The 22,288-nt window shown below is 39.3% G+C and overlaps 1 protein-coding gene across 2 annotated transcripts; it reads left to right on the forward strand.

Moving 5' to 3' along the window:
* Nucleotides 1–445: 445 nt before the first annotated feature.
* Nucleotides 446–20,338, forward strand: TCTN3 (tectonic family member 3). 2 transcript variants are annotated; one of them, XM_045068701.1, is made up of 14 exons: nt 446–936; nt 1,099–1,222; nt 1,608–1,726; nt 2,888–3,015; nt 3,241–3,349; nt 3,505–3,620; nt 4,106–4,141; nt 4,815–4,895; nt 5,962–6,087; nt 7,249–7,356; nt 7,805–7,899; nt 8,371–8,524; nt 9,215–9,352; nt 15,796–15,855. In XM_045068701.1, exons 1-14 carry the CDS (start codon nt 681–683, stop codon nt 15,838–15,840), a joined length of 1,635 nt encoding a protein of 544 aa, XP_044924636.1. In that variant the 5' UTR covers nt 446–680; the 3' UTR covers nt 15,841–15,855. The 2 variants fall into 2 exon arrangements, with proteins under 2 accessions (XP_044924636.1, XP_004749680.1); XM_004749623.3 differs by lacking the exon at nt 15,796–15,855 and adding an exon at nt 18,284–20,338 and having other exon boundaries at nt 464–936.
* Nucleotides 20,339–22,288: the final 1,950 nt, after the last annotated feature.

Here is a 22,288-nt window from a genome sequence, read left to right on the forward strand (position 1 = left end):
CACCCCCTACTGTATTTTCTCTAATAACATCCATGAAGTCTACAGTTGACTGCAGCTTTTTTGAGATTTACATTTTTTTTTATATTTCTCATCAAAATTTAAGAAGCCTAATCTTTCTGTTTCCCCCCAAAAATACAATATTTAGAGGGAACTTTTTTTTTATGTGTATATGAATTTTTGTGTCTTTTCCACCCAGAGATCATTATCCTTCCTTAGAGTTTCTCCTGTTTAGAATCTGTGGTGGGAAAGATTCTGGTTCCAGCCTCTGGGGTTTCCCTCTGTGGATGAAGAGCTCGGTCCTGGGGGCCTTGACGCCGGCGCTGCACCCCGCCGGACCTGTCATTCCGCTGACCTTCTACTGCCACCTAGCGGAGAGAAGAGGCAAGGGCTCCTCCGCGAGTTTGGCCGTTACCAAGCGACGGAGGCGGTGCGAGGCCTGGCCTAAGGAGGAGGGCGCGCACTAAAAGCCGCTGGAAAGAACTGTAACAACGCCGATTTCTATTGGTTGAGGAGCTCTCGGCCATCGCCTTGAGCCAATAAGCAGATGCATGCGGATGACGTCAGACGAGATGCGACTCCTCCCTCCCACCCTCTAGCGACGCGCCAGGCGACCGCTGAAGCCCACTTTGAACTCTTGGGAAGCGGGAGGGGTCTTAACTTCCCGGTGTGCGTCTCGCCCCATGTGCACGTCGCAGCTCGCACTACTGCAGGTGTTGTTCCTGCTGGTCCCCGAGGGCGTCTGGTCTCAGCCCTCATCCTCCCCGTCTGGAGCTGTGCCCACCCCTTCGGACGTGGGGCCGGGGTCGCCGGGCGGGACCCTTCAGACCTCCTCGGAGGGCTCTGAAACTCCCTGGCCTGTGCCTGGGATCTCTACGGTGGGCCCTACGGTAGTGACCCCCTCTGCACCTGGGAATGGGACCGTAGACCTCTTCCCAGGTGAGAGGAGGAGATGTGGGAATGGAAACCACTGACTTGGATCTGAAATTCTGGGAACAAAGTGAAATGCCGCAAAGTGGGGAGTGGGGCTATTGGAAGAGGGGAATTCGCGCTTGGAAGTTGGGGAGTCCTCATCCCGTTCGCTCCGCTTTATCTTCATAGTCTTACCGATCTGTGTCTGTGACCTGACTCCTGGTACCTGCGACATAAATTGCTGCTGCGACAAGGACTGCTATCTACTCCATCCCAGGACAGTTTTCTCCTTCTGCCTTCCAGGCAGCGTGAGGTGAGGTCAGCTGCCGTGTGCCGGGTGAATCCTGGGAAAACTGGGACCCTAAAATAGGTCGTATTTGGAAGTAGGAAGAGTTATCTTTCCCGCCTTTAGCCCCCACTTGCATTTCTTTTCTTTTCTTTTTTTTTTAATTTTTAATTATTTTTTTTTTAATCCTACTTGCATTTCTGTAAGTGGAATCATATTGTTTTTTTACCCCAGGAGTGAAGTTCCTCCTCGAATTCTCCAGCGTAGGGCAGTCCATAGAATACGACCTTTGTTTTGTCCTGGGTTGCCCAAGGAGACCTCTCTTAGGCATTGGCTGGCATCCATGCAGCACCTTTTCGGACCTAACCCTCCGCATCTAAATGTATCTGTTCTTCATCCTGTTTCCGCTCAGGTCTTCAAGTTGGGTGTGTGTGGACAACTCCCTAATCTTCAGGAGTAATTCCCCATTTCCTTCAAGAGTTTTCATCGATTCGAGTGGAATTAGGCAGTTTTGTGTCCATGTGAATGATTGTGAGTAGAACTGTGTTGACTATGCTTGTTACCTAGCATTTGTTGAGAATTGGCTTTGTGTCTGGACCTTTGTTTTTAAACTTTTCTTTTGTCTTTTGAATTTCTATCATCTGCCCTCTTCTGCCTCTCCACCTGCCCCTTCTCTCTTATTAGTGAACATTTGCAATTTCTTATGCCCTGTTGGCTGTGGATCAGAAAACCCATATAGAACTTTAATTCCAATCATCCCTGTTAGCCCTAAGGAGATGGCTGCAGGAACTTGAATAGATTTCTATATTGTTATAATATAAAGTATAGACTTATACCTCTTTGGAGTGTCTGAAATTCTAAATGTAGAAATTATGGAGTGAAAGGGGAGAATCAACAAATTCATATACTGGAGAGATGGAAGCATTCTTATTGAGACTGGTCAGTTGGAGTTTGAAGAAACAGGAGAGGACAAACTGAGTGTTATGTTCAACTTTGCCATGTTCTGACAGAAATAATACTATTTTGTTGTACTAGAGACTTATCTGGTATGGGGCAAATGTGAGCATTATTGAACCTCCTGTTTTCATCACAAATTGCTAATAACATTCCTGGTATCAGGGACTTGGACCTGCCTGGCATTTGTCAACCATATTCTTACCTTAGATCTTAATAATAAAGCAGTAGTTCTTTTAACAGAATATAAATGCAGTAGAAGTTGATAAAAATCAGAACTGTTATCTTTGAAAGTGGAATATTATTGATTGTGAGTCTTGTGGGGAAATTTCTATAACAATCTGGGTAGTAGGAATAGGAGTGTAGCAATTTGTAGAAATTCTTTTGTACACTTAAGAATAGTGCATTTACAGACTTTGCTATGTATTATGCTCCAATAAGAATACATTTTAGGGGCATCTGGGTGGCTCAGTGGGTTAAGCCTCTGCCTTCAGCTCAGGTCATGATCTCAGGGTCCCGGGATTGAGCACCACATTGGGCTCTCTGCTCTGCGGGGAGCCTGCTTCCCCCCAGCCCCCGCCAGACTCTGTCTACTTGTGATCTCTTTCTCTCTGTCAAAAAATAAATAAAATCTTTAAAAAAGAATACTTTTTAAAGGCAGTTACTTGGTGTGTCAGGTATTTCTAAATAAATATTTTTCTTTTATCTAAACCCCTTTTCTTTTAAAAAACATTTTAGCAAAATTAAACTATTTCCAGAAGCTTCAAAAGGTCAATGCAACCCGCTTTGAGGCCCTGGCTACAGAGTTTGGAGGTGGATCCTTCACTTCAACATTCCAAACCCAGTCACCACCACCTCATTACAGGGTGAGCCTGGGGATAGGGACGGGATTGTTTGGTGTGGTTTTTCCCTCATGGCTGAGTTGACCAGGTATCCTTGAGGTACACCCCTGCAACGGTGTCAACTCTTTTAGAAGACAGTATCATCCACTTTCATAAGCCCTTGAGTTAATTTTTATCTCTACTATTTTTTTTTCTGGTGGAGTTCAGTCCAATCTTACTGTGAATGAATTTCTACTGTACTTTGTTCAGGCTGGGGACCCCATTTTGACTTACTTCCCCACGTGGTCTGTAATCAGCTTGCTGAGGCAGCCTGCGGGAGTTGGAGCTTGGGGGCTCTGTGCCGAGAACAATCCTGCAGGTGAGTCCAAAACAGAAGTGCCAACCTTTTTATTCCACTTAAAATAGGCTTTCTCAGAAATTACTTTAAAAAAAATTTTTTTTCTAAAAATTGCTTTTCATAAAAATAAAATAGGCTTTCTCTTTTATCACTCCCTTAATTCTTTGCATTCTAAGGTTTCCTGGAGAGTAAAAGTACAACCTGTGCTCGTTTCTTCAAGAACTTGACAAGTAGCTGCACCTTGGATCCAGCCCTCAATGCTGCCTCTTATTATAACTTCACAGTCTTAAAGGTGGTATTCCTTCCCTCCCTGCTGTCACTCTTGTGGATAAAGTCAGCATGCTTCCTGCTGTTGGGTTGTGGATAAAGCACTGAACTGAAAGTCAGAATGCCTAAGAACTACATAAAAAAACAGAGGGCCCAGAAACTGCCCTCTGAGGAAAGATGAAAGAGTTGGGGAATATATGTCCAGAATAAGAGATTCTTCCCTTCTGGATAATGGGATTGGCTTGGGAGGGTGGCAAGGGATGACATTTCACTATTTTACCAAAACCTCTTGCTTTTCTGTTCACTAGAGCTCTGCTCAGAGTAGGTATGTTGTAGCCCAACCCCCCCCCCTCAGCTTTACTCACAGAATTTTGGTATAAAGAGTCAGGTAGAAGAGAAGAACCATTCTAATGTGTTGATTTTTCCTCCCCGCACGTGAAACCACAAGCTCCTGGATATTTTCTGTGAGGTGTATACATACTCACAGTTCTTGCTACTCTCTTATTCTAGGTTCCAAAAGGTATGACTGATCCGCAGAATTTGAAGGTATGATGCTGTTTATCACTGGAAAGGAAGGAGACTGTTTGATCCCTTTGCATCTGAGTCCATTTCAGTCTAAAGTAATTGTGAAAGGAAATCTGTGTGTGATATATCAAACTCTAAAGTGTGAATCTAAAACGTTTTTTCCCATGTATGTTCTATATGATTAATAAGCATTACATGAAATACAAGCTCATAAAATGTTAGATAAGTTTGGGAAACATCGGATTAAGTAAAGTTAAATACTTTATTTAGAGTGGACTTCTTGGAGTCTTTAATGTACTAAAGGACTTGGTACTCTCTAAGAGGGGAATACTGAATATAATATTTCTAAAATTTATTTGGGGGCACCTTGCTGGTTCAATAGAGTTTGCAACTCTTGATTTTGGGGTTGTGAGTTCAAGCCTACTTAAGGGAAATAAAAACTTTTTTAAAAACTCACAAAAATTTGTAAAATTTATTTGACTATGGAACCTTTATTTTATATCTAGTGAAATTAATGTTCTGAGAAATATGCATTGAGAAGAGTTGACTTAAAATCATTTTTGATCTTGTAGGCTGGCAATGGAAGGAGAGGGGAAGGTGGTCAAAAATGAAAAATACTCATTTCAGCATGAGATATAGCCAAAAGAGAAAATACTGCTTTGATTTCGGTTGATTTGCTTCTTTCCCTTGCTAGTTCCAGGTTCCTGTAACCCTTGTCTCAGAAGCTGATCCTCCTTTCTTGTCTGGAAACACTTGTCAGAATGTGGTTTCCCAGGTGAGGACACTGACGTCAGATTCTGGATTGGTGTTTGTTGATCAGCATTACCAGAGGTGCCTCATCTTCCATTAAGTACCAGACCAACCCCACATGAATGTTTGTGCATGGAACTTAACATGTCAAGAATTGAGCCCATCACCTTCCCCTTCCCGCCATATTTCAGTTTCCATTGCTACCATCCTCCAGAATTTCATATACAAAAGATTATGATTACTTCTGACTCCTCTTTCTTTACCCATTTGCAGTTTATTATAGTTCTTACCACATTTTCTTCTGTTGACAAAATCAGTATCATCTGAAAATTCTGAAATAGAAGAGTCAACTTCTTTTCCTCCTGTCTCCCTTTTGATCATCCTACAGAAGGAAGAATTATCTTAAGCGTCATTATAAAGACTACTCAGAAATCGAAGGTTGCCTTCAATTGCTTATGACTTCCATCTCTAGCTGTTATCTTCATTCATCCTCAGACATTGGGAGAGCCAAGTAAACTGGGTGTCCATTCCATGCTCCCTCTCTACTCATCTTCTCTGCACACAGTCAAAACTCATTCATTTTTTCCCCCTTTCAATCCTTACCATAAACTTCTCCCATGAACCCTTTCAAAGAGCTCTATCCAGTCTGTTTTTGCATGTGTAGATATATGAAGTCTTTCTCTTCATGGCATTTGTATTTGGTATTTTTAAGATTACTTATTTAGTCTCCCTCATTCAGTTATTTCTCTTATTGAGATATAATTGACATATCATTAGTTTTAGGTGTAAAACATGATGATTTCATATATATATATACATATACACACACATATATACACAGAGTGAAATGATTACCACGGTAAGTTTAGTTGATATTCATTACTACACAGTTTATACGTTTTTCCTTGCAATGAGAACTTTTAAGACCAACTCTCTTAATGACTTTCAAATATACAATAAACTATTATTAAATATAGTCACTATGTTGTACCCTCATGCAGGTATAATAAAACTCTTAGAGACAGAAAATCTTCTGTATAATTGGCACACTAAACAATTTATATTAATTGATTTCTACTTTTGTATTTCAGGTCATCTATGAGATAGAGACGAATGGGACTTTTGGAATCCAGAAAGTCTCTGTCAGTTTTGGACAAACCAACCTGACTGTCAAGCCAGGCACTTCCTTAGAGCAACACTTTATCATTCGTTTTAGGGTTAGAACCCTTCTTCTATGGGGAACTAAGGGGAGCAGAAATACTGAATTAGAAATTAGAAATTCAATATTTCTATGCTTCTGTGATGCATGCAGAATAGATTAAGAATATGAAGGCCTAGGGTTCCACACCCAGCATAAAAAAAAAAAAAAAAAAAGGGCCTACAATCTGTCAGTTGAGGCTTCAGCATTTAGTATTTCATAATTTAACTACAAACGATATTTAACATTTATTCAGTAACATTTTCTCAGATTATCTGGCTCCCCAATGAAGCAATACTTTAGTCTCAAATCCAGACAACATTTTTAGAAAAAAATAGTCACTTTGAATCATAAACTCAGCCAACCTCCCACAGAAATTCTTTAACTACCTTTTCTCATGTTTTTGCACGTTCAGCAGGTTTTTGTTTCACACTTTTACTCTTTATATTTCTGCATTATTTAAGTTTATATATTTACAACAAATTTTTGCTTGTGTATATTTATGAACATGACATAATGTGACAGCAGTCAGCATTTTATTCATTTCCCACTTAATCTAACTTTCCAATCCTGATCACTGTCTTTTTTTTTAATTTATTTTTTATTTATTTTCAGCATAACAGTATTCATTATTTTTGCACCACACCCAGTGCTCCATGCAATCCTTGCCCTCTATAATACCCACCACCTGGTACCCCGACCTCTTGACTGGTACCCCGTCTTTTGACTTTCTTCTGCTTCTTCTTTTTGAACCTAGCAGACTCTTGTTTCTTCTTCACTCTGCCCTCAAGTGATCAACCAAGTCCTATGTCTCTTAGTTTATCTCTGGAACACCTGTAGTTAATTAAAAGATACTTCTAAATTATGTTTAAATTCTTCTCATTTTAGCCAGGCTTAACATAGCCCTCAATTGACAGTAATTTTTGAGAAACAGGGTTGGTCGATCCTTGGTTGTAATCCTTGGAAGAATTTTAAGATCACTCAGGACCTATTTTAGTGAATAAAAAGTAAAACACGGAAGTTTTACAAGGAACTTCTGCAAAACGCTCCACTGTGGGAGGGAGTCAGATTGTTCAGTGCAGCAACTTTACTGCTTTGTGATAAAGAAGGGTATGAAGCTAGGCAGTGGAAGGTGTGAGAGCTTGCTTTCCTCTGTAAGTGACTTTCCCTCTTTCCCCAGGCTTTTCAACAGAACATAGCTACTTCTTTTACTCATCCTAGAAGTGGAAATCCTGGCTATCTTGTTGGGAAGCCACTTTTGGCCATAACTGGTGATTTAAGTCACCCTGTATCCTTTTTTGGAGCTGGGTAGCCTGTTGCAGCCTGATGAGAAAAACTGTGGCTGCTCATCTTCTGGGTATCCCAATTCTGAGGTCCCCTGACTTTTTAGGTATTCAGGACTTTCTTTACTGAACCAGTAATACATTGTGTTCTCAAAGTTGTTGCTACCAAAGGCTTTAAAATGTGTTAAACTAGCTGAAGGTAAGGATCATGACTCACTTCCTGTTTGTTTTAATGAAATAGTTTTATATTGTTATGTGATTAGCCATTTTGGGGGAAATCGTTCTTGTCTCTGTGTGTTTTTCAGTTACTAGATTAAAAAACAAATTTGTGACTTGAACAATGTCCTGACATTGGTAAAATACAGTGTTAAGGACACAATAAGAGTGTGAATTTTCCAATCTGCCTTCTTTTTATTCTGTTATACTATCCTTGACCATCGCTTTCTGCCTCAGATGACCCTCTTACAGAGTCGGGGTGATGGAATTTGCTCTGTTAAGAGACATGAAGTACAATTTGGAGTGAATGCAGTATCTGGATGCAAGCTCAGGTAACTTTTTGCTTCTGCATCACTTTCCACAATTTTGTCTCTGTAGAGAATATGTTGATAGGACAACTTTTTTTTTTTTTTTAAAGATTTTATTTATTTATTTGAGAGAGAGACAGTGAGAGAGAACATGAGCGAGGAGAAGGTCAAAGAGAGAAGCAGACTCCCCCAGAGCTGGGAGCCCGATGCGGGACTCGATCCGAGGACTCCGGAATCATGACCCGAGCCAAAGGCAGTCGTCCAACCAACTGAGCCACCCAGGCATCCCGATAGGACAACTTTTATATTTTGGATGACAATGCTGGTTAGGAGAGTTTATAATCTAAATAATGTTAATATTGCTAAAAGTTTTCTGACAGTCTTCTATATCTAATAATAAGGATTATTTACTCTCATTTACTTTATAGTATCATTTTTAATGTTTGGATTAATATGTTAACATTGAACTGCAGCCTCCCTGGTGTTTCATTTCAGGCTGAAAAAGGTGGCCTGCAGCCACTTACAGCAGGAGACTTATAAGGCTCTCCATGGAAAGACCAGCCCAGAACTAGTTGCCATCTTTGGTAATGCTGACCCGGCCCAGAAGAGTGAGTGGACGAGGATTCTCAGCAGCAACTGCAGTGTTCCGGTGAGGAGACAAATAACACGTTCTCACAAAAATTTATTTTCCTGTTTTGTGTGTAAATTATGGATATTAAAATTAAAACCAGTCCTGTTTCTGTAGATGATGGGACTTTTCTAGAAGGAAATGTCTTCCTTAACCTTTCACTGCTTCTGTGTCCAAATCCTTGGCTTCATTCAAGTGGTGTGCTCAAGGCCAGTGCCTCCGTCATGCCTGGCACATAGATGACTCTCAGCCACTATTATTCAGTTTTTAATCAATGAATGTCCCTCCATGACATCATATGCTGTTCTACTTGCACACCTTTTTATATGCCATCTCTGCCTGAATTTCCTTTACCATCACCACTACTTCCAGTCACATACTACTCATCCCTGTCCCATGAAGCCATCCTTAACCAGAAGTGGCAGTTTGTCTTGGCGTTCCACAGCACTGACTATGCACCACTCATAGAACACTTCTCATAACCAGTGTACATGAGCTCACCTTTTATTAATCTCTATGTTAGTCATTCCCATTTTAGAATGTTAATTTTTTAAGATCTAATAGTATGATCTGTTGTGAACTTTTGTGTTCTTTCTCTAAGACATATTACCTTCTCTGTTATATATAATGTTTTAAAAACAGTAGCTACTTAATGCATGGTAACTGACTATAGGCAGCTATTCAAGCAGATGCTTCTTTACCCTTCTACAGGCTATGCATTGTACTTCCTGCTGTGTCATACCAGTTTCCCTGGAGATCCAGGTATTGTGGGCATTTATAGGCCTCCAGTCCAACCCACAAGCTCATGTGTCAGGAGCCCGGTTCCTATACCGGTGCCAATCCATAAAGGTAAGTCATGGCTCATAAAGGACCACTAAGCCTTGCAATGCCTAGATTGTCCTACAAGCTATATGATAAGCCGATCACTTTTTTTTTTTAAGATTTTATTTATCCATTTGACAGAGAGAGATCACAAGTAGGCAGAGAGGCAGGCAGAGAGAGAGGAGGAAGCAGGCTCCCTGCCAAGCAGAGAGCCCAATGCAGGATTTGATCCCAGGACCCTGGGATCATGACCTGAGCTGAAGGCAGAGGCTTAACCCACTGAGCCACCTCGGCTCCCTAAGCAGATCACTTTTTGACAGTGAGAGCCGATTCATGCTGCCAGCCAACATTTGGTTTGAGTGAGCTGACACAACTTCTAAGTCAGTCCCTCTGGCCAGTTATTGAAAGTAGCATGTTGTCATGATAAAAACAATCTATATCCTTTTCCCCAGTTTCTTTTCTCTTTTAATTTCCTGAACCCAGACTATAATACAGGTTAATGTCTTTTCAATTATCATACCAGTGTTACTATACCAGTTGATTTAACTACAGAAAACATTCCCCATAACTGTGCATTCAATATGACAGTCACATGCTTATCAGAATCTCTGAGCCTGTTCATTGCTTAAAGCTTTTGCTGGGGCTAGTTGGTAGTCATCAGTGCTTGATTGGTTGCACTCCATTAAGACAGATAATTTTACTACATAGTAAACATATACCTACTGTTTATGATGTGTGTTAAGACACCTTTAACACATCTGTCTTGATTTTAGTATCTAATCCTTAGCTTTAGAATTTCAAAAATGATTAAGTCCCAGTGAACTGATTCACATATAAATTGCATGCCAGTTTATTAACTTCTAATGAAAACTAAAACTAATTGAAATTATTACCTATATGTCATTGCATTTATATCCCAGAAAAGAAATAAACTAGAGACTACATGTAGGCCAAAAATAAAATATCTTTATCTCCTCCTTGTAACAGGGTTGAGTACTTCAGTGCTCTTTGCCTACAGATAGGGTTGAAACTCAAGTTACCCAAAATTATTAGTGAGAGCACTCCATTTTTTTCTCTGTATTGGTTTACTGAATAAAGTAGCAGTATTTCTATAAGACTCTTTGAGTCTGTTACAAATCCTACACTGAATAAATTGTTTTGTTTTTCTAAACTGTATCTTTATTTGCAAGTACCTGTGTAGTTTGGGAAGATACCCACAGGAATATTCTTCTTTCTCTGAATCTCTGGTTCTCTTAGGCATGGAAGCGACCCAGTGCCTCTCTCTTATGTAGATATTTTAGTCATTATTTTATTCTAGTACTTAGGAGAGGTTAGCTTTTTGGGTTAGTTTTCCCCCTCTACAAAATCACACTTTATAGTCGTTCACATCTAACTGGCCTAAGTGGTTGACAGTTGAGAATTTCAGCTGTGTTTCATTCATGCATAACTGAAGACAGAATCCATTCCAATCATGGACCAAAAATTACTGTGTTGAACGTACGGAGAAGTGGTGTGGGTGGTGTACAAAATCATATGCCTTTACTTATGGCAATTTAAAGGATGTGCAAAGGTCATGTTGACTCTACATAAATTGTCACTTTAAGGGCTGACTTGAGAAACTCACCCTCATAAAAGTTGCCATGCCCCTATAAACATAAAAGGAGTTGTGAAACAATAGTGTCATATCAGAAAAGTTAAGTAAATACAAATATTTCTTTTTTTTATTTTTTTATTTTCAGCATAACAGTATTCATTGTTTTTCTGCCACACCCAGCATTCCATGCAATCCATGCCCTCTATAATACCCACCACCTGGTACCCCGACCTCCCACCCCCCGCCCCTTCAAAACCCTCAGATTGTTTTTCAGAGTCCATAGTCTCTCATGGTTCACCTCCCCTTCCAATTTCCCCCAACTCCCTTCTCCTCTCTAACTCCCCTTGTCCTCTATGCTATTTGTTATGCTCCTCAAATAAGTGAAACCGTATGATAATTGACTCTCTCTGCTTGATTTATTTCACTCAGCATAATCTCCTCCAGTCCTGTCCATGTTGCTACAAAAGTTGGGTATTCGTCCTTTCTGATGGAGGCATAATACTCCATAGTGTATGTGGACCACATCTTCCTTATCCCTTCATCCGTTGAAGGGCATCTTGGTTCTTTCCACAGTTTGGCGACCGTGGCCATTGCTGCTATAAACATTGGGGTACAGATGGCCCTTCTTTTCACTACATCTGTATCTTTGGGGTAAATACCCAGGAGTGCAATGGCAGGGTCATAGGGAAGTTCTATTTTTAATTTCTTGAGGAATCTCCACACTGTTCTCCAAAGTGGTTGCGCCAACTTGCATTCCCACCAACAGTGGAAGAGGGTTCCCCTTTCTCCGCATCTCCTCCAACACATGTTGTTTCCTGTCTTGCTAATTTTGGCCACTCTAACTGGTGTAAGGTGATATCTCAATGTGGTTTTAATTTGAATCTCTCTGAGGGCTAGTGATGATGAACATTTTTCATGTGTCTGATAGCCATTTTTATGTCTTCATTGGAGAAGTGTCTGTTCATATCTTTTGCCCATACAAATATTTATTTCTATAAAAAGAGATAATTTTATCATCTGTATTAAAAGACTTTCTTACTTCTTCAGTCATGAGTGGATATTTTCTCCTGAAGTCCTATAAACATACTCACTTTCTCTTAACGCATTTATATTTTGATTATTTGTCCTCTACTTCAAATCCATATCCACGCAGGCTTGTCTCTCAGGATTTCCCTATGAAATTTTTTTCGTAGAATAGCAAAAGACTATTCAGAGAAAGCTAGTGTACATGTTCCCAAAGCTTCTAAAGTAAAAAGAAGAGTTAAACTTTCAGAAGATCTATGTCCTGTGATTTTCTCCCTACCCACTGGCCATATGGTTGGTAGCAGTCTCATGTAGGCTGTGTCAGTCAGCTCCTGTATCTGAGTGAAGGCATGAAAGTAAAGCTGGGGGCACCTGGGTGGCTCAGTGGGTTAAGGCCTCTGCCTTTGGCTCAGGTCATGATCCCAGGGTCCTGGGATCGAGCCCCACATCAGGCTCTCTGCACAGCGGGGAGCCTGCTTCTTCCTCTCTCTCTGCCTGTCTCTTTGCCTACTTGTGATCTCTGTCTGTCAAATAAATAAATAAAATCTTTAAAAAAAAAAAAGGTAAAGCTGGTGGCACGCTGTAGGCTGTGGGCTAGAGTTAGACTATATACTTGTTTCGTTTTACCCACAGTGTTTTGTTTTGTTTAAATTTGTGCCACGTTGAAAAATCAGGAAATTTCATGTTGACATCCAGATTTCTGACTTCTCTTGAAAATCTAGCAATAGCGATCCTACACTCCTGCCTGGCATAAAATCTGTTGTCACTGAATAGTTGTTTCCACTTTTAAATAGACGGCCCCTTGCACATAACCTATGCCTACCCACCTTAGCCATCCCACTCTCTCATTCAGGTTCTCTGCTTAGAACAGTAAGCATTTGTGTTTATGACCCTTGGAATGAAGCTGCTAGATGGTTAATTAAGTTTTGAATCAAACTGTCTGAATGACTTCATTGTACAGATGTTGCTTTAGAAACACTTTAAATTCCTCTCACTATAAAAAGTGAAGTAGCAAAATTTTTGGAAGTCCCTGTGGAAAAAACAAACTACTAAGCAAGGAAGAATTTAAGCAAAACATTTCCCTGTCTTCTTGTATGATAATAATATCTAAACATTTATTGTCATTTACTTTGTGATAATTACTGGTACTGTTTTTTACAAATTTCTTTTAATAAATCTTGCATCCTCATAACAAATCCATGAATTAAATAGGGTTTACCTACTTGGTACTTTTCTGCTTATAATTTTGTACTAATTGAGCATTTAAAGGGACCTTTAAGTTTGGGAATTAATAAAATACAATATGTATGCTATCTGAATAGAAACTTTTTTAAATTTAAAAATAAAATTATCTCTAGAAAGAAACAATTACTTTTGCAGAATATTCTGGATCAGTCAAAACCAAAACAATAGAGGCGCCTTGTGGCTTATCTGTTAAGCATCTGCCTTCGACTCAGGTCATGATCCCAGGGTCCTGGGATTGAGCCCCGCATCAGGCTCCCTGCTTGGCAGGAAGCCTGCTTCTCTGTCTCCCGCTATCCCTGCTTGTGTTCTCTCTCTCACTGTGTCTCTCTCTGTCAAAAAAATAAATAAAATCTTTAAAACACACACACACACACACAAAAACAATAAGTGAGTGACAAGAACAATAGAGCATCACAGGATCAAGGCTCTGAACCTTTATAGAATTATAATATTCACTTCATCTTTTCTTTGTTAAGATTTTATTTATTTATTTGACAAAGAGAGAGAGATCACAAGTAGGCAGAGAGCCCGATGTGGGGCTGGATCCCAAGACTCTGAGATCATATCCTGAGCGGAAGGCAGAGGCTTAACCCACTGAGCCACCCAGGCGCCCCTATTCACTTCATCTTTATCTTTAAATGGATTATCAAGCTTTTTAGATTATCTTGGAGACCTATTTTTTACAGTTTAGGGAGCATGGGTGTTGAGTCAGTCAGACCTAGGTCTAAATCAAGTTATTTTATTTCTCTAAATCTAAGTTTTCTCATCTATAAAATGGAGATTAATAATATTACTTCATTGAATTGTAAATATTAATTGAGAGCATAAAAGTAAAATAGTACATTTCCTGGCACATAGTGAATACTCAATAAATATTGCTTATAATAACATTGTTATTATTTTTATCATCATAACTTTTTTGTTCCAAATTTCCATAGAAGTAGCATATTAAGAAGGTTTAAAGCAAAAAAACAAAGAGATAAGCAGGCATTAAAGCAGTATTTTTCAATTTTTGTTGGCTGTCACCCATGGTAAGAAATGTATTTTACAACATAGCCCACATTAGAGCACACACACATATATAAAACTCAAACAAAAATTTTAGGAAACAATATTTTATGCAATACACTGTGTGATATTGTCTGTTCTGATGTTGATTCTGTTTTTTGTTTAATGCTAGACACTAATGGGTCACAATTTGCAATTTGAAAAACACTTTTAGAAAGTACATCTCTGACTACATTTTATTTTATTTTATTTTTTTAAAGATTTTATTTATTTATTTGACAGACAGAGAAGCAGGCAGAGAGGGGGGCGGGAAGCAGGCTCCCCGCTGAGCAGGGAGCCTGATGCGGGGCTTGATCCCAGGACCCTGAGATCACGACCTGAGCCTAAGGCAAAAGCTTTAACCCCCTGAGCCACCCAGGCGCCCCTCTGACTACATTGTAAAGCTAATGTGAATTCTCTAATTTTTGCTTATACATAACTTAAAATGCAATAGAAAAACTTGAGTCTTCAGAATTTATGAATAACACACTGAACTTAGAAACCTTGTTCTTCATGTGGTACTAAAACACAAATTCTGAAATGGGCCAGTAACATTCAGTATTATCCAGTGACCTGGCAAGTGCATTCAAGTTCCTTTTAATTATGGACTGTCTGCTAGACTGTATTGGTTCCAAACCTCCACACAGTTATGGAGGTATTATTTTAATATATGGGAAAAAAAGGCATTTCATTTGAAATATTAATTTATAAATAAATATATGAAGGAAGGAAGCACAACCTTTAGGGATCCTAATTACAGTGTTGAGAGAATAAGGGGGTCAAACTGATCTGTAACTGCTGGCTATTAAATAGCTATGGTATGCTTTCTTCCTTGTGTTTTATTATCTCTTGCTACTTTGTATTGGTGCCCTATCTCCAAAAATACCTCTACTCCTTTGTCAAAAAAAAAAAAAAATTATTGAGTGCCTATTTTGTGCCAAGAGCTATGGTGGATGCTGTAGATCTGATGCATAGAAAACAAGGTAGACATCATCCCTGTCCTCATGGAAAGCAAAATGTTTTATTTCTGAAATTAATAATTACCTCATATTTCTTTAGTTTTTCTTGAGCTAAAAGCTAAGACATCTCACACTCCAACATCTCTAAAATCTCTCTCAATGCAGTTTTCTAAACAGTTGAACTTGGCATGAGATATTAACAGTTCTCCTTTTTCCTACGTATTTTCTTCATAGCGAGCTCCATTACCCAATGTAGTATAAATTACTTCCTGACCACCAGTTGTTATGGAACTTTCCCATCATCCTAGGAATTCCTCTTGTTTCTTGTGTTAGAGTCACTGTTTGCCAGACACTGCTTTCTCCTTCTTGGTTGGCTCTCTTGTTTTGATGGAGCTCAAAATCTAATAACCTCTTTGAAAAGAAAGCACACATACTTTCATTTCATTACTTTCATTCACCTAAGAATAACTTTATTCAAGCATCTATCATCTTTATTATCATTTAAATTATGATTGATCATTTATCCGGGCATTCTAGATTAAATTCTAGATTGGAAATGTTTTCTGCTCACAATTTGAAGGCTTTCTTCCATTGTCTTCTAGTTCTCAGTGCTGTTCAGAAGCTATTTTAAGATCTTGTGCTCCTAGTAGTCTGAAGCTTCTACAATATTATGCCTTGGGTAGGTTTTTTGGTTTTTTGGTTTTTTTTTTCATTATGCCAAACAATTTTGGATATTTTTTATTCTGAAAACTGAGAATTTTCAGTTATCATTTGTTTAATAATCATATACACAATTTTCTCTGTTCTTTTTGTAACTCCTGTTAATCTGTTACAGGGTCACCAGATTGGTTCTCTAATTTTTTTTCTTTTCTTTTATATTGTCTATCTCTTTCTTTAGCTCTTTGTTTTTTCTAGAAAAGTTCCTCACCTGTCTTTAACCTTTTTATTGATTTTTTTTTCTGACTATCCATTTTTAAAATCTAAGAGCTCTTATTTTCTCTTTCATTTCATAATATCTTTTTCTATATATATTTAAATATCTGGGGTACCTGGCTGGCTCAGTCAGGAGAGCTCATGACTCTTGATCTCAGGGTCATGAGTTCAAGTCCCACCTTGGGTGTAAAGATTACTTAAATAAATAAAACTTTAAAAATATATATAAAGATCTTAAGTTTTTATCTTTATCTTTCCTTGTCTATTCTGATATTTTTCTGTTTTATTTGTTTATTCTGTTCACTTGATTCAGTTTTTCCTCTTTAATATGAGAGGCTTCCCTACACATCTGGCAGTCCCTAGCTGTCTGTCCAACCTAAGAGTAAGCAGTTAAAGCTAACTGAAAACTCTGTGCTCATGAAAGAGACTTGCTGACTGGTGGCCTTCACAGTAGGACAGTTAGGTACAGTTGCTTTTGGGGTTATGGAACTGTCAAATGTCAGTCTTTTTTTCTTGTTGCTGAAACTGATCATTTTCTCCAGAAAAGACCCTCCTGATTCCTGATTGACAGGTAGGGATATAAGACCATCTGTCAGCATTTTGGAGCTAAATGAGGGAAAGGATTTCATTATACAGAAAAATTTTCCTATTTTTAGTTCCATACGTCACTCTGTCTTCCTTTATGCCCAATGTCCCTAAATCCAGAATTTCTCTTATTTAAATTATCCAATCTCTTATTGAGGTGGGGAAGGGGTGATTGCCGATCACACTGAGGGGGTATAATTCAGTAACCACTTTCTGTCCCTACCTCATGCCTGCCATCATTTTATATTCTTTCCCCCCATTTTCTTTCGTTAGTCTCAGCCAGTCTTCCCTTCCTGGCTGGAGTCAGGGTTGCCTTTTCAGCTTTAGCCTAAGCTGGCTGTCCTGGAGTGCATGTGGTTCTTTCAGTGCCCCAAAAGTTACATTACTTCTGTGCCAAGTCCCTCAGGAACTACACTGTTTTAAAAAAAGATTCCGAAGAGTTAATATGACATGTAAGATCATCACAGCACTGGCCCCATACCCATTTTTTTCAGTACCTAGAAGGGTTATTCCAGACAAAGTTGTGTTCCCAGAGCCTAGTTTTATTGTTGCCAAAGGCCACAGCAGATAGTATGTAGCATCAGGGTAGACAAAGATGAGTGGAAGAAATAATCATTTCTGGTTCAACAAGATAGTTATTTACTGTCACATTATAATCAGAAGTCTGATTGGTAAACACAGAGAACAAAAGGAATTCATTTTACATAAACTTGTTTCAGTCATCAGGCTACAACTGTATCCACCAAAAGCTATGTGTAGTATTAGATCAGATACTTGAGGGGTGCCTGGGTGGCTCAGTTGTTACTAGTCTGCCTTCGGTTCAGGTCTTGATTCTGGGTCCTGGGATCAAGCCCCGCATTGGGCTCCCGGCTTGGCGGGAAGCCTGCTTCTCCCTCTCCCTCTCCTGCTCCCCCTGCTTGTGTTCCCTCCCTCACTGTGTCTCTCTCTGCCAATAAATAAATAAAGTCTTGGAGGAAAGAAAAAAGATACTTGAGTCAGCTTGATGAGGTCCCTTCTTCCTGGAGCATCTGTTTCATTTGACTTGAATTGGGTGGTTGAGAGGATCCTTTCTAACCCTAAGGTTCTGTCAGTCTGATGGGCTTTTTATCGACATTATGAGTTCTTTGTTTTTCCCATGAAGTTTCACATTTTCTGCAATTGAAGTGGACTAGAAATGCCACTAGTATCTGCACATGTGTACTGCTTCAGAGCCTGGAGCCTTCTGGGACTTTAGATAAAGTAAAACTGCTAAGCACATAACAGCAGCAGTTTTCCCATCTGGCTTCTTTGATATCAGCCAGCTCCCCATTTGAGGGAAGCTGGAGTCAGTTTTTCAGTCTTTAGGTAGGTGTAACTGTTCACAGTTCTAGTTTTGTGGACTGCTGCTACAAAATTCATTTCCTGTGTATCATAGAATGAAAAGTATGTAGGACCAATGTGAGAAAAAGGCATATCCTGCTTAGAACAATTTGGTTTTGGTCTTTCTTCAGGGAAAGTAATAGTAACAATCAAGTTAGAGAGCTATATGAATGGGTTCCAAGCACTGACCTGTCATGGATTTTCTTCCTGCAGGATTACCAGCAAATAATAGATGTACCTTTGACAACTGTTGTGACCTTTGTGGACATTACCCAGAAGCCAGAGCCTCCAAGGGGCCAACCTAGAATAGACTGGAAACTGCCATTCGACTTCTTTTTTCCCTTCAAAGTGGCATTCAGCAGAGGAGTAGACTCTCAGAAAGGCTCAGCCTCTCCCATCCTTATCCTGTGTCTCTTAGTCCTTGGAGTTCTCAAGCTAGAAACCAGGTGAAACAAGAAGAACCAGCTATTAATTTTCCCTATGGGAAGTTCAGAGACAGCCTACTTATCTTGGCTAAATAGGTCCATACCTGCTCGTGACCTGACCAGCGGAGAGTGTATAAGATAACAGAGGACCTAACTGAAGGAATGTTTGTATGTGAAAGAAGGGATTTTCGAAAAGCAATAAAAATACCTTATTTGTCATGGTTCTCTGCTTAGGACTATGCAGACCACCAAGTACACATTAGGTTCTCTACTTCTCAAGCTAGAAAGAACACAAAGAGCCCTGCCTCCAGCCCTTCAGCTTGTGTTTGCCTCACTAAAGTTTTGCAAAATCTTCATGCATCTGCTCACAGGCACACTGAGGCCCAGCATTGAAAGGAACGTGCTCCTGCTGTCCCCTGGATGAACTTGGGAATAGATGCCCTCTGGACTTGAGAGGAGCTGAAAACTGCTGGCTAAGGATTTCATCTCGCCTCTCCCCATTCCCTTGGGCTACACTCTGTCCGGGCATGAGTGAGGAGAGCAACTCCTAGTCAGTTTCCAAAATGACTGTGGAATCCCAGACCCCCATTTTTTACTAGCAAATGATCCTACTGCTCATTTCTGTATTTTTCTTCCATTGTGGTGAGGAGAAACAAAACTGAGAGCTTTGTTGTACTAATTCCAGCAGCACACAGAAGCTGACATGTGATCACCTCGTGATTATCTATGTGCAGGAGATTTTAAAAAGTGGGGAAAAACTTTCATACATCACACAGTGGCATTCAAATGAAGTACTTGGGCTCTTTTCCTGGGATTAGAGCTAAACATAGCATGATAAGTAAGATAGGTTGGGAGCTTGGAAGGGTGAAGGTGATGCCAGAGGGTTGGGAGCCTAAAGTGACTGTAGTAGAAACACTGAATGGGCAAAAGATACACTAAAATATGGGGTAAGTAACATGAGAGCTCATTATATGGGGACTTGAAATCCAGGCAGAGAGAACTGGGAGATAGTCTTTTTTTTCCCCCAAAACATATTAATCTGAATCTAGAATTGCCTTTTAATAAAACATATACTTAGTTATAATAAATCCTATTTCATGAGCAGAAAATGCTAATTGTAGAAGGCATCTCTGATGGGTTTATTATTTTGCCCACTCCAAAGTACCCCGGAAGTAACCTACCTCCCTGGAGGAAATTGGCAAGGTTCTCATAGCAGTTATTACCAAACCAGGAGGAAGTACTTCTGTACAAGGGACATTCTGCACAGGGGAGGTCGGGACCTGGGAAGCTGACGGTATGGTTCTCAGTAGAGTCCGTTAGGAAGATGTTAATGTGAATTCAGCAGCCCTACTCCAAAGAGGCCTGTACCAAAACAGACCACAAGCTACTGGAGTATTCAGGGTCTTCAGTTTGGGCTTCTTAAAGGGGCTCTTAAGCTTATGTGACAACCCTATATTATGGGGTAGGAGACCTCAAATTTACTCCCAACAGCCTACAAGTCCTTCTTAGAATCTGATCCCTCTATTTCTTTATTCACATGCTTATTCCCATGCCCAGGTGCTATGAAACCATCCTATCTCTCTACCAAAAAAATTTGAATATAACTCACTCACTGTGTAAGTCACAAATCCAAATCAGTGATTTTTAGTATATTCAGATTTATGTAACTGTCACCGCTAATTCCAGAATATTTTCATCACCCTAAAAACAAAGTCCCACTGATTAACAGTCATTTCTCATTTCCCCTTTCCCCTTGGTTCCTAGCAGTCACGAATCTGTTTTCTCTGTATGTAGATTTGCCTGTTCTGGACATCTCATATAAATGGAATCATACAATATGTGACCTTTAGTGTCTGTGGCATATTTTCAGAGTACCTATGTTGTAGCATAGATTGTACCACATTTTATTTATTCATCAGTTGATGGACATTTGCATTGTTCCTACTTTTTGAAGTTATGATTAATGTGGCTTTGAACATTCATGTACAAGTTTTTGTGTGGACTTAAGATTTTATTTATTTTGAGTATATACCTTGGAGTGGAATTTATGAGTAATATGGTAACTCTGTGTTTCTCTTTTTGAAAAACTGCCAAAGTATTTTCCAAAGTGGAAATCCCACCAGCAATGTGTAAGTATTCCAATTTCGCCACATCTTTGCCAACACTTGTTATTGTCTGTCTTATTTTAGCCATCCTTGGGGGTGTGTAGTGGCATTTCATGTGCTCTACCATGCTCTTTTAAACTGTAATACATAGAGATCTTACATCAGAAATCAGCACATCTGTTCTTCCAAGATAGGAATACCTCAAGTGTTCTCTTCCTCTCTGCTAATTTAATTAGCTTGTAAACATAGTTTCCAGTTACAAGACTACTTAATATACCTTAGATAAGATTTTATGGTTCTCTCTAGTCACTCTCCTTGTAGTAGACCTTCAAGACTTTTTTAAAACCATCTATAGCACAATGCAGTCTTCTTAGTTCCCTTCCTTTATCTCTACAAGTTATCAGCTATTTGACTTACTGCACAAAAGGTCTGTATTGTAACCACGTATTCAATTTAAGGAATAAGTTTTATTTTAAAGGGATATGTACAGTTTGGATAGAATGAAATTGAAATCCCAGGCAAACATTGCTGGGATGGAGAAACAAGTACTCTCAAAAACTTTCTGGGGAATTATAAACTGGTAGAAACTTGGAGAGAAGGGCAGATAACTATTTGATAATATGTATCAAAAGCCTTAAAGTTGTTGGTAAACTTTGACCCAACAATTCCACTTAATTGGACATTTTTTAAGGAGGGAAAAATATCCAACAGTGGAGAATTACATATAATAATATCCATAGATTGCAGTGTTGTACAACCACTGAAAATTGAGTAGACTTACCTTCATTATAATATGATCTATTTTTAAATGAACAAAACAGACTAAAAAATGGAGCATATACTCTGTTACTTCATTTTTTTAACAAAAATTTCATATTTTTAACAAAATACATGTGTATTTAGGCAAACAAGTCTGGAAAGCTAGTATGTCAAAATGGGGATTTTTAATAGTTTTTTAAAGATTTTTATTTATTTGAGGGAGAGAGAGCAGGAGTGCAAGCCCACAATCAGGGATAGCAGCAAGCAGAGGGAGAAGCAGGATCCTTACTGAGTAGGGAACATGATGTGGGACTCCATCCCAGAACCATGATCTGAACCAAAGGCAGATGCATAACATATGAGCCACCCAGGCCCCCCAAAATGAGGATTTTTTTTAATAAGCATTTCTGATTTCTATAATCCTAAAATGAAACTATATTTTGAAGAAAACATATACTCTCCAAAAAAAAAAAAACTTTCCCGTTTAGTGTATGTAAAAATGTTCTGTATTTATGAGTAACTTCCCTTTTCTATTGATGTATTTATTTGGCATTTGGGGCCTGTCTTTTTGGAATCAGGGGTTCTGAAATGCCACTCACATCATAATCTCCTGGGGTACTTTATGAAAATAATGATTCCTGGGCCCTATTCCTCAAGATTCTGATTCACTGGAGGGAAAAGGAGGTTCTAAGAATCTGTATGTTTAAAAGGCTTTCCTGGTACTTCTGATGTGCAACCTGGTTTGCAGAACTACATGTGTAGTGTGGCTGAAACATATTTCATTTAAGTGTCTGTCCTGTCATTGCCAACTCGTGTGATATGTCTGCCAGCCTAGCCTACTACCTTTTCTCTTAGAATTCCCATCACTCAGAGTTCTGCCAAGGGTGGGCCCAGCCTCCATGCTCATATTACCTGCATGATTCTGCCTC

Source organism: Mustela putorius, unplaced genomic scaffold (assembly GCF_011764305.1).
Source record: "Mustela putorius furo isolate JIRA1106 unplaced genomic scaffold, ASM1176430v1.1 tig00003909_pilon_pilon_pilon, whole genome shotgun sequence".
Taxonomy (NCBI): Eukaryota; Metazoa; Chordata; class Mammalia; order Carnivora; family Mustelidae; genus Mustela; species Mustela putorius.